This window comes from Papaver somniferum, chromosome 3, assembly GCF_003573695.1.
Source record: "Papaver somniferum cultivar HN1 chromosome 3, ASM357369v1, whole genome shotgun sequence".
In the NCBI taxonomy this organism is placed as follows: Eukaryota; Viridiplantae; Streptophyta; class Magnoliopsida; order Ranunculales; family Papaveraceae; genus Papaver; species Papaver somniferum.
In genome coordinates, this window is record NC_039360.1 from 121,495,070 (window position 1) to 121,509,512 (window position 14,443).

At 37.5% G+C, this 14,443-nt stretch overlaps 3 protein-coding genes across 4 annotated transcripts; 1 reads left to right on the forward strand and 2 right to left on the reverse strand.

The window, feature by feature from the left end:
* Window positions 1-604: 604 nt before the first annotated feature.
* On the forward strand, window positions 605-4,063 carry LOC113361590 (transcription factor ABORTED MICROSPORES-like). Its single transcript, XM_026604786.1, has 8 exons — window positions 605-993; window positions 1,091-1,321; window positions 1,484-1,580; window positions 1,683-1,760; window positions 1,926-2,846; window positions 2,960-3,454; window positions 3,555-3,731; window positions 3,830-4,063. The coding sequence occupies exons 1-8, from the start codon at window positions 806-808 to the stop codon at window positions 4,040-4,042; spliced, it is 2,400 nt and encodes a 799-aa protein (XP_026460571.1). The 5' UTR covers window positions 605-805; the 3' UTR covers window positions 4,043-4,063.
* LOC113361591 (mavicyanin-like) lies at window positions 3,876-5,494 on the reverse strand. Of its 2 annotated transcripts, XM_026604788.1 has the most exons (3): window positions 4,985-5,494; window positions 4,367-4,756; window positions 3,876-4,018 (listed from the first exon to the last, which is right to left on the reverse strand). In XM_026604788.1, exons 1-2 carry the CDS (start codon window positions 5,181-5,183, stop codon window positions 4,386-4,388), a joined length of 570 nt encoding a protein of 189 aa, XP_026460573.1. In that variant the 5' UTR covers window positions 5,184-5,494; the 3' UTR covers window positions 3,876-4,018; window positions 4,367-4,385. The 2 variants fall into 2 exon arrangements, with proteins under 2 accessions (XP_026460573.1, XP_026460572.1); XM_026604787.1 differs by lacking the exon at window positions 3,876-4,018 and having other exon boundaries at window positions 4,068-4,756.
* A 462-nt stretch (window positions 5,495-5,956) lies between these two features.
* Window positions 5,957-8,179, reverse strand: LOC113361592 (uncharacterized serine-rich protein C1E8.05-like). Its single transcript, XM_026604789.1, has 5 exons — window positions 7,825-8,179; window positions 7,572-7,678; window positions 7,205-7,262; window positions 6,994-7,071; window positions 5,957-6,410 (listed from the first exon to the last, which is right to left on the reverse strand). Exons 1-5 carry the CDS (start codon window positions 8,084-8,086, stop codon window positions 6,214-6,216), a joined length of 702 nt encoding a protein of 233 aa, XP_026460574.1. The 5' UTR covers window positions 8,087-8,179; the 3' UTR covers window positions 5,957-6,213.
* Between the last annotated feature and the right edge of the window lie 6,264 nt (window positions 8,180-14,443).

Here is a 14,443-nt window from a genome sequence, read left to right on the forward strand (position 1 = left end):
TTATTTCAATTCTCTTGCTAATGTAAAATATGAATTTTATACTTCTGGTGCCCGGTCAGAGACATATAATTCTCGTGTTTCTAAGGCTGAATATAGGCGGTTTGTTGATTTTAGCCTTCGTCAAAAATCCATTAATAAGATGCTTGAAACCAAATTGCATCCGCTGTAAATTAGAGCCAGCTGACATAATCCATCATGTTGCTCTTCAAAGCAGTTCTTTCTCTGAGGAAAAGTAGCATTGAATCTGCAGAGGCTGTTACAATGATAGTCATTATACAACAGTTTAACAGCAAAATTAGGGAGGGCTACCAAAACTTTTGCATGCATGCCTATACCAAAACAAACTAGGAATTAGTTGTTAGAGAGAGAGACTGTGTGTTCTGTAAGTACGCCATCCATCACGCATTACTTTCTTCCTACTACCATTAGTTACGTGCACCGTCCATCAGCAGATTCCTTATTTCATTTCACAATTAAAACATAAAATTGTTAGTTAATATTAATAATAAATATGATGACACACTCTTCAAATAACAGAAACTTAAAAATTTTAATCTTAAATATGCATGATTTAGTTCACACATACTCTGCAGTTCAACCTACCTATAACATCAGCTAACCCTCAAAATGATTTATCATATTTCAAAACACATTTCTATATTTATCGTTTTTATTACATAACTCGCAAGTAAAAAAATTCATATCTGTAAATCATTTTTCTTTCTCTTGAAGACGAGAAGAGGAAAAGCCTGGCTAATTAAGGATTTCACTTACAGGAATTCACTATACAGCTGACAACCATACCATGTTAGTTATGGACATAGTGAATAATGAACAAGTGGTACATAGCTTAATGGAGAAGCTGAGACCCCTTGTGGGTTCGCAAGGAGGAGGCAGCTGCTGGGATTATTGTGTCCTGTGGAAGCTAATGTGGGCAGAAGATCATTCTCCTCCTCCTCACCTTCATCATCATCTAGACCAAAGCTGCTGCAGGTTATTAATCTGGACATTTATCCAGTTACCACCTAAGTAAATATCGCTCTGTTCAACTTTCCTAAGATGAAATTTTTTATTCTTTCGCTGTGTATAGGTTCATAGAGTGGGTCAGTTGCTGTTGTGGCGGAGCTGGAGCTGATGTTGATAGAAATATTAGTATCACGGGAGAGGCGGAGCTTCTTATGTTTCCGGTTTCTGATCATCATCACCAACGTCATCCTTGCCGAGATTTAATGTTTCAGCATTCAAGAACTAAAAATTGTGATCTTCTAGCTAAGCTGCCTTCTACAATACCCTTGATGGATTCTGATGACCATGGCACCGGGTACAAATACATTCTTCTATCGTTTCGTTTTAGTTACCACCAAGGGTGCTGATTTATTCTAAAGGGTTATTATAAATGTTTTCAGCTGCAACCTTCAAAATTATAGATGCTGCAGCATGCATTGATTTTCTTCTTTTACTTCATTTGACGCTAATTAAACAGGGTCCATGCGCAAAGCTTAATATCAAACCAACCTGCATGGATAACTAATGTACCTAATTGCTCCATCCAATTAACACAATCAAGTTTCTCATCCGAAGTAAGTAAAAGTTGTTCCTGCGGACATCCTAGTTTCTTACTGCGTGGTTAATTGATTTACTACGGGTGGATGGGATCACCACTGTGCTCTTTTTATTTGCAGGAAACGATTGGGACAAGGGTTTTGATTCCAGTACCTGGAGAAGGAGGAGGATTAATAGAGTTTTTTGCTGCAAAACATGTAGGGGTTTCTCTTTTCCTTATTTTACTGCCAGTAATATATTTTATGGCCTCTCACACTTCCTAAATGAATGTGATACTGCATTTTTTATAAATATAAAGAAAATGGTCTTTCCGTGTATTCCAATAATTAGTTGGGGGCGTAATTGATAGATCGACTTTGCAGGTACCCGAAGACCCGCAACTCATAGAGTTCGTTATGACCCACTGCAACCTTTCCTGGGAAGAGCAGCAGCAGGAAACAGCAATTATGCTGATGAACACTACTCCAGCTACTTACCACCATGATCATTACCATCTTCTCGATCATCAGCATCGACAACCTATAGCTGATGATGATGGCAGGTTTCAGCAGAATGTCAGTAGTGGTAACGACAACTACGACAATGACAATGGATTAGCCAATCCCGCAGCAATGTCAAACATTAATAATTTTAACAATAGTAATCTCCCATGGGATCTTTCTGTTGATCGAATTCGCTTGACTAGTAGCTCGTCCTCATCCCCCCTGAACTTCTTCGGGTGTGGACTATCGTCATCAGGGACACAACACCAAGAACAAGTGGATGGTAATGCAGTACTGGATTCACCAATCATGGATGATAAGGCTCATCACAATATATCTGGATTTGCAGATATCATTAATGTTCCCCTGCTGCAGGAATCCCTGATGAATACTGTTGATGCAACTAACTTGCACTTCGGCTCTTCAGCCAATAATAACATTGAGTACTCAATGTCATCCCTAATGCCAACAACAACGCCTATCAAGGGTAGTCCATCTAATCATCTAGCAACAGTGGGAAAGGCTGGAACGGATAATAGGGATCCGGAAAATAAACTAGTGGGGTTGGACACAGGCCGAGCAGATTCAGTACTCTCAGGTTGTAGTAATGATCGGATAATTGAGGGAGAAGATGATGATGACAATAACACTACAAATAACCAAGATGGAGGGGGAGGTAGATCATCAGCAGGGTCAGGGAGGCCCCACCAATCAAAAAATCTGGTTGCAGAGAGGAAGAGAAGGAAGAAGCTCAGCGACAGACTGTACAAACTTAGAGCTCTTGTTCCCAATATCAGCAAGGTAACAACTAGTTAACTAAACAGTTACCACAAGTAGTCCTTAATGATATATCCTAATTTTTTGATGGCGACTATTATTATGATATCCGACTGATTACTTTGTCAATGGACTAGATGGACAGAGCAGCAATTCTTGGAGACGCCATTGAGTATGTCCAGGAGTTGCAGAAGCAAGTGAAAGATCTACAAGACGAGCTGGAAGATCAGCCTTCAGGAGATCATGATCAGCATCTTCAGGATGATTATAATGAACGCAGAAAGAACAATAAGCAACAGCAGATTAGCAGTTGCTTGCAGCTCCAATTTGATCATCACCAAAATGGAACATCCGGCTGGCCAACAGCTAATGATCAGTATCAGTATGATCACCAGACTGTGGCGGCCACTGGTTCTAAAATTGGACTTGCTGATAATAATCATCAGCACCAACAATATCTAGCAGGCACTACGGCTGCTAGATGTTCCTCCATCACCAATAATAATAATAATAACAGCAATATCGTCATAAACTGCAGCCAACAACCATTGAATAACAACCAGCAAAGTAGTAGTACTCCTACCTGGGAAGATTCTCACGGTGATGACAAACAACAGACGCAACAGATGGAGGTAACTATTAGTCAAATCCAAATCCTAAACAACAATATTTGAATTTCCCTAAAAATGCATAAAATTGAATAACCAATGTTTGAATGTCTACAAACGACAGCCCCAAGTTGAGGTGAACCAAATAGAAAGAAACGAATTCTTCCTCAAGGTTCTCTGTGAGCATAAACCAGGTGGGTTTCGGAGGTTGATGGAGGCAATGAATTCTCTTGGCTTAGAAGTAACCAATGCCAACGTCACCACCTTCAGAAGCCTAGTTTTGAATGTCTTCAAAGTCGAGGTTATCTCTTGCTAGTACTAATAATAATATCAAATAATCATTATCCTTAATATAGTAATTGACGTTATATTACGTACATTTGTTTCGGTACTTCTCAGAAAAGAGACAATGACGAAATGGTACAAGCAGACCATGTTAGGGACTCGTTGCTAGAAATAACTCGTGACAGGATGATGGGAGGATGGCCGAAACAAACAGTTGATGATCAAGTAGGTTTGGATATCAACAGTAATTATGATCACGACCAGCACCATGAGCATGGCTATGGTTGCCACCCTATCTCACTCCTGCACCACCACCACCAAGGATAGTTTGGTTTAACAAGTGACGGGGGAATTGCCTCTGTAGTTCTCATGGACACTTTTATTTCGTCAACCATGAACTTTACAAAAGTTTTGTCTACTACAATACTTATAAATTCTATAGGTAATATGATTCTACCCCTTTACAATCCTGGTTTATTGATTTAGTTTATAGAGTATATGTACGTTCACACGTTATCGGACTCCCTAGATAAAAAAAAGTAAATAAATGGCTAGTATACATAGAAATAAATAATACTCCAATTATCCTATATAAGTAGTTCGCAAACACCCAAAAAAATGGAAGATTTGAGGGCCAAAACTTATATTTACCTTGCTGCTGCCGCCCGCATCACCAGTAAGGAATAATTAATAAGACCCCACATGCCACAACAACATAACTAGACCAATATCCCATATTCCAACCAGCTCTCTGAAGAAGATGGAGGACTCCACTGGTTTGCGGTGCACTGGGTTGTGGTGCACAGGGATGTGGAGCAGTAGTATCAGCATTAGTTACTTGAATGCCAAACTTCATCCCTCCACTACAGTGTCCAGGTACGTCGCAAACAAACCAGTAATTCCTTGCTTGGGTGAGGCAGACTTTGTCATGCCCACTCTCATACTTTTCTAACACAGCTCCACTGATCTCAGTGTCACAAGTCCTGAATGCAATTTCTGTCACCTCTTTTACATTATGTTGTCCTTTCACATAGTCGAATTCTATACAAATACCCAACTGAAACTAATTAAACCAGGTAGATGGTCATCTGCTATACAGAGCCTATTGTCATAAATAATAAATACTGGACAGAACTCATATGATCCACAGTTTACTGAGAAATTATAGAGAGGAAAAAGATCGAGTGGTAAATATTATAAGGAAACACACGCCCACATACACATGTATATATAGATATATACAGAGAGAGAGAGAGAGAGAGAGCTAACCAAGAACGTCCCCAATGCTGAAATTGTATTTTTGAGACCACCTCTGGTAGTTAGACCCTGAATTCCACTCATCTTCGTCACCTACGATGTACTCCTTGGATTCGGTTGTTCCCAACAACAAAAGAACGATAAAGAAACAACAATGGAAACACTTGAAAGGATCTAGAGTGATTCTTTCCATGTAATTTTCCTTGCCCATATACAAATATATGGAGTTATACTAATATTATGCTGGCCAGGGGTGTAGCCGGAGAATAGAGAAAAAGCAACAGCGCTGCTGTAAAAAGATCGGGTGCTCAGCTGATATTAATAGGCAATGTGAGGTTGGAAAATTAGGTTGCCATTGGGGAAATCAATGAAACTAGAAAAAAGGGATGATGGTATAATTAGCTATCCAATTACATGAAAAGGTCTTACAATGATACTTAACAAGATACAAATAAGAAACAAAACAAAAACAAAGAAGGAAGGAGTATTGGACTTTTTCAAAGATGAGGACTGGCTTTAACATATGAGAGATTTTCAGAGAGAGACAGAGTGGGAATAATGTATTTCCTCAATTACGAATACTCAAATAGTAATGCCCTCCCACCCCTGCTGACCACCTAATCTTATGCTCCGGTTTTGTCCTCAACTCTGACTCTCGAATTAAAATATGAGAAAATAGTAGTACAGAAATACAAAATTTGAATAGTTGAGGAGCTCAGGTTCTATGACTAACTGATCTGACAAGACATTTTTGTTGAAAGCGCAAATACAACTTTTTGATTAAATAAATAAGTTGATTAACTCCACTGATGAAAAAGTCAAATCTAATGGAAGAAAGCTGCAACAAACCATGCTACTGTTTATTTCAAGTACCACAGCACGATAGTGACACAGTACTGTAAAACTTATAAAACCATGATAAATGCAGATGCAACTCATGGTTACAATGTACAAGTATATAACAGCTCATATCAACACAAATAGTTTTGGTTATATTTTTCTTCTAAATTATGAATCAAATTTAAAGAAATTGTTGTATTTGATTGAAATGATAATACATGAAAAAAGATCCGAGGATGAGAATCCACACAATAAGACTTGGATACCTTTTCTTTCATTCATTTTCGGGAGGCTTAGACAACTTAATGATACATAAACTTAACCGAGCCTTATACCTAGTGGATGTGGATAAGAAGGATTTGTGGTAACATAAAGGGGGACCTAGTCATATATTATACAACTTAGAGTGGTAAAAGCAAGACTGGACATGGGATGAACTCAGCCAACAAGTTGGCGTCCACATGCTTCGAGTGTACAGAGTCCATGCTTATCACTACTAAATCCGAACTTAATTCATCGGCAACCTCACCTATGACTGCAGTTGGCGGCTTGCTCCCACTCCCAAGCTGTTCTATTAGGCGGAATTCCTGGAATCCACCTAGCAAGAAAAGAAAGAAAAAGGATCAAGATTCACTACAATGAGCCTATGTTTCGCTACAGCACACACATCATAGTTTGTCAATTCTCTCAGTCAACCTGTGTAGTTAAAGGCCCCGCTTAGGTGAGACTGGACGGCAACACGAAATTTTCTAGGAGCTAGTGTAGGGTTGTCTAGTTGTTCGATTTGGTTAGAACCTTAAGAGGAAGACCAGCTGCTTTCTCTTCTTTAAACAGTTAAAACTGCTAGTTATTATATCTGAAGTGCCAAGGTTATGAGCTAATATATCTTCTTATTGATATTATCACTTTAAACTATCTCTCCGTCTCTCTACACACACACATCTACCTAGTCCTTATAGGCGCTAGATGCATATACGTAGTATATTCCAGAACCTCTTAATGATGAAGAAAACATAGATTTGCTCTCAGTAGAAGAGAGAACGGACTTTACTGCCACACTTATTAAAGGGAAAGAAATGAAGCAAAAAAATCAGCGACCATATTACTTTCAGTTCAGGTTTCACATTTAATAACTTCGCTAGCTACCTGAAAGGCTAAAAAACAATTTTAAGCAAACTAACCTTCAGAGAGATGCCAACGGATGCTGGACAGTTGAGTTTCATACTCGGGCAAAGACTCTTTTGGCTTCTCAGCAATAACTGCACACAATAATAAACAGCATCATGTCTCTGTTTTAACTTTTATGCGTATATGCAATAGTACTTGTATGAGTAGGAATCCAACCAAAGGACATGGAAATTAAAGTTAGGGTTGATAACGACAGATATATACCCAAAACTGTGATGTCTGATCCATATTTTTTTGCTAATGCGGCAGTGGTTGCAGCTGCCTGCAATTGTTAAAACCAACACTAATTAGATAAGCAACTAGTACAATAATGTTCTTAATTGATCTTCATATCGTAATTGGTAATATTTTTAACATGACATCTCCTAATCATAGATCGAGACAGACTGAGCAGATAAGCTGCTTCCTCTCTTGTTTTCTGCCTGCACTTGGAACCTTCCATTTCCCTGGCCAAAGGCTTGGTTGAAAATTGAAATCCAACTATTTGTATGACACCGGTGAACGACCAAAAATGGGGATACCAAAGAGGTTATTCTTAATAATTATTTTAAATAGAAAAGGAATTAAGTACCTGTCTGGTTCCCTCGGATAGATAAGGGTTTGTATCTGTGACTGGAAGAAGCAAGTGTTTGAACTGAGTAAAAGCATCCGCAGCTAAATTCTCAGATTCTGGTGTTGCTGAAATCATTAAAAGGATAATCAAGGTATTATTGGCAACCTCAACCAATTACATGCAAGAATAACCTAAGCTGTAAACCCTAAACCTCAACATGAAATGCTTTGTATATTGATATCAATACTGGCATTAATGAAATCTAAGGTACCTTTGTTTGTGAATTTATGGATCCGCTTAGCAGGTAATGGATTAAACCCCTTAGAATTTGTCAGAGTGGAAAAGGAAGAGGAAGAGAAAAAAGATGATATTGAAGAAGAAGAAGAAGAAGAAGAAGAAGAAGAAGAAGAAGAAGAAGAAGAAGAAGAAGAAGAAGAAGAAGAAGAAAATGGGAAAGACCTAGGAATGGAGATTTCTCTAGGGACGGAAATGTCGAGATGCATTGGGAGAGGTAAAGAGTTGGAAAGCGCCATAACTGATTGAAATTCGCTAGAAAATGCAGCAGAAAAGTCTGATAGAGAGACACTGGGCAAGGAATTTTAGTGAAGAAGAAGATGATTCTGGAATACTTCGTGTTGATGATTGTGAAAAAACGGGATAAAGATATTTATTTAATTATACACTCTGTTTACACTATAGTGTTAACTTGACATATTCGTTGTTGGATTGGCACGGACATTCCCTTGATCAGATACACCCATCAGGTCTAGTTTTATGGCCTTTCTTTCTGACATCTAGATTGGAAGTCCACGTCAGCTAGAATAACCCCTTAGTCTTATGGCAATCTGTTCTAATATACTAGTAGCAGAACCAAACAGCGGGGCTTCGCTAAATCATTCGCGTAAATTTTTCTTTTCATTTTCTGCTGAATTGAACAGCGTAGATACCGTGAAATATTCCACCCGGCGCTGAACCAAACAACGAAAAGTTGATTTTTCCTGCGCATAACCATTCAGTGAAACTATCTCGCTACTAGTTGGCATTCGAGATATATTTGGAGAGAGAAGTAGAAGAGAAGAATAAACAACGTTTTTTGTCTAATCTAAAAGCCAAATCTAACCCATAAGACTTAGTCTGAGATCTGCCGATACTTCCATCTTGAGCAGGTCCGGTCTAAACCCTAATTTATTTTTTATTCAAACTTATTTTATTGGATAAAAAGTATTATTACAAAAACTAATTGGAAACCTAACAAGCTAAGCTCCAACAACGTACTACAACATTAGTTGAACAGGTTGTTGTGCTAGCCTACCAGCGAGCCTCATGAGGAACCATCCAAGGGATCAGAAGTGGATAAGGGATGATTATGTCGCAAGGGAGGCAAGCTAACTCTACCTTCCATGTAAAGTTCTGCAATATTGCGCCATCGTGTTCAACCCTGAACCTCCTGGAACGCATCAAACTTTTAAGGAACGGGGATGACCATCTTAGCTAGCTACTCGTTTTTATTACAATATTATTATTATTTAATAATAAAACAGAGTAAGTCGTTACAGAAATAACGATTACTCAATTGCAGTTGTTTGGGCTGCAGGGCTAGGTCTAGCACCATACGCAGTCTCAGCATTCAAATACAAGATGTTGTTTATATAATTGATACTTATCGACTAGAGAGTTTGGAATAAATGTGACGGATTTGGTCCATTCCAATTTAAACTACTTAAAACCACGATAAAAACATAACTTTAGTTTTGTAGATGATACAAAAAGCTATTAATCCAAATCATTTGTTTCATCCCTAAAAGCTTCCTATTATTATCTAGCTAGTCGAAAGCAATCAAAGGAATTATATCGGAATTAAAAAATTGGCTCCAAATAACTTTTTCAAGTGATTTCGCCTTACAAACAGGTTAGTGAGGGAGAAGTTGTTTTATTGTAGGCATGTCAAACAACGGTAAATAAAACAATAGGATCGAAGACAAGGCTCTTGATGCCACTTGACGGAAAGCGAAAGCTTGTAATATATATAAGATAAGGTAAAAATAATAAGGGATAACTGAGACTAACTCATGTTTCATTGAATATTTTTAATGTGATTTTTAAAACTACAATATTTGTAACATATTTTTAATGTGATTTGAAAAACTCAATTTATGTCGGGCATCACTCAGCTATAATGAGGAACAAATGTGTTCCTCTTTATAACCAAGCCAAGACTATTCACTATATTTGAGCTAAATGATGCCCCATAATAGTTGTCTTTTGCTACAATTAGGTCGTAGTCAAACCAAAAGTACCAATGGTACTTGGCCTAATGACTAAAAAACTATGGTGTTTACATCTGAACTACCCACTACAATTAAAGTTAACTAACGACTAATTTATTAATTAAGTTATTAATTATTACAAACACTAACTATTGGCTTGAACATGATATGAAGCAATCCTCTCTGATACAGGTATATGACCTGGTCACATATGCTCGACAATAATATCATTCTAACTCAAGAAAGATGCAGATGGATTATAAACATAATTAACAATGAGGCTAACTGACAGACTTTGAAAACGTGGGGGTACCAAAATGAACCACCAACTTTTTCTTAGGCAACATGTATGGAAAAACTTAAATACAATTCCGAGAGTTCAACTAAATGAATCTCAATCAAGGAAAAATATTTAGAGTTATCTCTTTCTCTCACGGTCAGAAAGTTTATAGAGGCAAGTCTGTGAACCTGATTTGCGAGTAAGAGATCTTAGTGATTCCAAAGATCATTTTACAAGCATCAATGAAGTCGTATCCAACAAACAAGGATGGATGTATCTACTTTGATTGATTAACGCACAACCTGTGATATTCAATTATAAAGATAAACAATATAATGCGGAAAAAGAAATAACACAGACACCAAAAATTTTGTTAATGAGAAAACCGCAAATGCAGAAAACCCCCAGGGCCTAGTCCATATTGAACACCAAATTGTATTAAGGTGCTACAGACACTAGCCTACTACCAATTAACTTCAGACTGGAATGTAGTTGAGACCGAATTAAACTCTCACGGAAATCAGTTACAGTCGCGCTCCTTACGCCTCTTGAATCCCAGCAGGACTCCGCGCAATTGATTCCCTCAGCTGACGTCACACCAACTAAGAGTTGCTTCTACTCAATTGAATACTTTAAACCAATTTGACTTCCAAAGATAAGCCTACGAGGAGTTGGATTGGTGAACCAAACTTCTAAGTTCTACTTCTACTAATTTAGAACAAACAGGGGTTTGTCGATACGACTAGAAATTGATGATTATACTAAAGCAACAATATTAAAAGGAAAAATAAAGATGAACTATGGATTTGAATCCACCACCTAAATGCATAGAAACTCTTGATTTGAAAACTTGTTATCTCTTTAATCAAGGAACTATAGAGGTACTAGCCTCAAGCACCCTTGAAGATGTGATAAATCGGTAACAATATGTATGACTTAACCTTAGCTAATATGTCAATTCCTAGCATTACCTATCTTTTTAGGGCATTAATAATCACAGTAATACATTATGAGTATCAAGGGATCATAGACCAAAGAGAAATCGTGACATGAGACAGAGATAACGTGGTTCGGTCAACTCGACCTACGTCCACGGACAAAAACCCGAAGGAAGAAATATTATTGATCACCAGTTTTGATGTCACTGGGATGATTTACAATTACAATGGCACTCTTTATTTATAGAGTGAATATGTAAATAATTAATTAATCAAGATATTATCTTATTCTTGAGTATATCTTAATTAACTATAACATATACTAATTAATTAGAATATAAAAAATATAGGAAATTAATTAGATACTTTCCTCTATAGAAAATAAGCTAAATTACACAAGATCTCCTATTCGCGTAAACTTAGCTCGATCTCTGTCAATCTTCTGTATTGCTTGATCTACGTCGATCCTCTAGTAGCTTGAGTCTCGACTACTTCATTTTGACCTTTGACGTATGACTTGAGTCTTGGTCACTTTACCTTGATCGTTGACTTCATATTGAGCTTCACCACCTCGACATATTCTAATTCAGAGCCAGACTCCTTAGTCAGACCCCTCTCAACGCTGCCCGTGTGTCCGCGGTTTTCGTACCACTTTGTATCCCCGCCAGTGTGCATCCGTGGTTTCCGTATCACTCTGTATCCCCGCCAGTGTGTTCGTGGTTTCTGTGCCACTCCATCAGTGTCGCCCTAGCCGTTGAGGGGGGTATTAAATAATACCACATCGCCTAGGGCAAACTAGGTCTCGTGCTTAATAAGCCTCGGGCAATCCTAACCTTGCAAGCCGGTTTTCGAGGTTAGTTAGGCCCGAGGATTCCTAACACATAGATTGAACCAAATCAATTTATATAGGCTTGAACACCCAATAGAGAATTAACCTAACTACCAAGGATGCATCGCATACAAGGTAAGAGTAATCTATTGTAATTCAGAGATTAAGATATGTTTATCAATAAAATTTCATGAAGAACAAATGAAATCAAATCAAAAAATTCTAATTAAGAAGGGGTTTCATCTCTGCCCTAGCAGAGATTTTTAGAACATAATAAACTGAAATTAAAACCTAAACTACTACTGCATGTTGCACCGGCTACTCCGGGCTTGAGTTTCAATTTATCATTTCCTCCACTCTTTATATAGAATTTCAACCAAATGTTAATAATAAACAACCACAAAATTAGGTATAAAAGTTCGGATGCTTACTAGTTGTCTGACATCAACTGAACCACTAAAGTCTTGATTAATCATTGTCTTCGGTATGGTGATGTAGTGAACTCTTTGATCTGTCTCAAACTTCAATAATCGATTTAACAACTTTGCAGATTGAAATTGGGAAAGAAATGTGGGCTGCAGTAGGAAGATGCTTATGAAAGATTGAAAAGAAACTTTGCATTTGGTCTTGGAAATGACGATGATAGCTACAAAGGGCATGCTTGGTTGCTTACTTTAGCTTTGGGTAGATATGATTTAATTGCACACCTTTCCTTGGATATTAACTGTGTTAGCCTCTTTCTCATTTAATATTCACTTGAGTCAGTAGCAAGACCTACTTCATTTCTTATACTTTCTACACAAGCGCCGGTCCTTGGTTTACCATTTAGTAAAAGTACCTACACCACAACACAACGATGAGATTATTCCAAAAAAATTACTCGTTAATGAACATATGCGCCAAATACAAGATTTGATATAAAATGAGACATTAAAACACTTAAGATGCGATAAAAGCCTATAAAATTGTGTAGAAATGTGCATTATTAGGCACCGTTCACACCCCCAAACCTGAATTTTGCTCATCCACGAGTAAAATAAAAACAAATAAATCCTACCTATACCACCGTCGATGGTCTCTCGATTGCATTTAGCGAATGCAATAAGCCTTTTAAACCATTCAGTGTCCCTAGTGGACGAGTTGAAGTCTCGTGAGGGTTTGCTTAGAACATACCCACGACATTTTAGGTCAAAATAGAGCCCATCTTGTATGAAATGTGTCACCTACAATTCTGAAATTAATTCACAACAAGATGGGCTCTCTTTTGACCTAAAACGTCGTGAGCATGCATAGAAACTGATATCAACCGAAATGTGTCACCTGCAATTCTGAAATGGTCAAAAGAGAGCCCATCTTGTATGAAATGGTCAAAAGAGAGCCATCTTGTATGAAATGTGTCACCTACAACATCTTGTATGGATATTTAACATGTGATAACAGTGTACGATGTAATCGTATCGTGAGCATGCATAGAAACTGATATCAACCGAAGTCACGACTGCTACTAAGACATAGTTGAACTGATTCAAAACCAATCTATCTCTATGTGAGATGTGAATGTTCACCTAAAGGTTGGTGATATTTCGGCTTACTCGTTTTGTACATCGACGTCTACACTCTCCCTTGCTCATTACAAGACTATTTACAAATAATACAAAGACTAATTACAACATACTCATTGAATGACTATTTACTTTGACAACTTTTGTTAGAACATAGCTCGGTTGAACCCAACAAGCGTTGGTATGTCAAGTTTGGTTGTCATATTTTAGTGAGTCAAAACTCATTTAAGAGTCGCTTGATTATGTACTAGAGTCAACTTCGTATAGGTTAGCTTGAAAGTATTAGGATAAAAGACATTACAAGTATTGTGAAGACTTGAAGAAGTGAAGAAATAAGGAGCTACAACGACAACATCATCCTTCCACTTGAGGTTAGTGATATCTGACTTGAACTATTTCATTCCCTAAGGTATCTTTCAAGTCGTGCATATTGAAAACAAAACTGCGAAGCATGAATGATTATACTCTAGTTAGACATAGTATTAAGGAATGCAATACGAGGTTTATTGCATAACATTAAAATTTGTAGACATCGACATAATCGTTTGAATGCTATTGTGATTATGTATGGGTATAAGGTGAAGATTTCATCCTAGGAAACAATGTTTTACATTTGTTTTAAGGAAGTAAATTCATGAACTTGTTTTGTAAATCGAAAGAGAAATCGCCAGGCATTATTGGTATTGTTTATTCATTGCATCTTTTGAACTACCAATATGTGTGATTAGTATAACCGCTCATGGCTTGTTTATGTTTCTTGGTAAAACTATTCACAAAGGCCTGACTTTTGTATTGATATGACTTCTATTAGTGAAACCGATCTTAAGTAATCACCTGAGATGGTATGATCGATCTAGTGTTATTGGTATGACCGACTCTGGGTAAAGGGGAACCGATCCTAGTAAGAGGTGCAACCTATCAAAAAGGGGAATCGATCCTTGTATGACGTGCAACAAGTTTTTAGTAGAAAGGGGAACCAATCCTATGGACATGTGCAACACGTTTTTAGGCAAA

Coding starts and splice junctions, on each gene's coding strand:
- LOC113361592 (XM_026604789.1), bottom strand. CDS start 8,086: ATGGCGCTTTCCAACTCTTTACCTCTCCCAATGCATCTCGACATTTCC. Junction 7,679..7,824: donor CCATAAATTCACAAACAAAG/GTACCTTAGATT, acceptor TAATGATTTCAG/CAACACCAGAATCTGAGAAT. Junction 7,263..7,571: donor TATCCGAGGGAACCAGACAG/GTACTTAATTCC, acceptor TAACAATTGCAG/GCAGCTGCAACCACTGCCGC.
- LOC113361590 (XM_026604786.1), top strand. CDS start 806: ATGTTAGTTATGGACATAGTGAATAATGAACAAGTGGTACATAGCTTA. Junction 1,761..1,925: donor AGTTTTTTGCTGCAAAACAT/GTAGGGGTTTCT, acceptor TCGACTTTGCAG/GTACCCGAAGACCCGCAACT. Junction 3,455..3,554: donor AACAGACGCAACAGATGGAG/GTAACTATTAGT, acceptor TACAAACGACAG/CCCCAAGTTGAGGTGAACCA.
- LOC113361591 (XM_026604788.1), bottom strand. CDS start 5,183: ATGGGCAAGGAAAATTACATGGAAAGAATCACTCTAGATCCTTTCAAG. Junction 4,757..4,984: donor CAGCATTGGGGACGTTCTTG/GTTAGCTCTCTC, acceptor GTATTTGTATAG/AATTCGACTATGTGAAAGGA.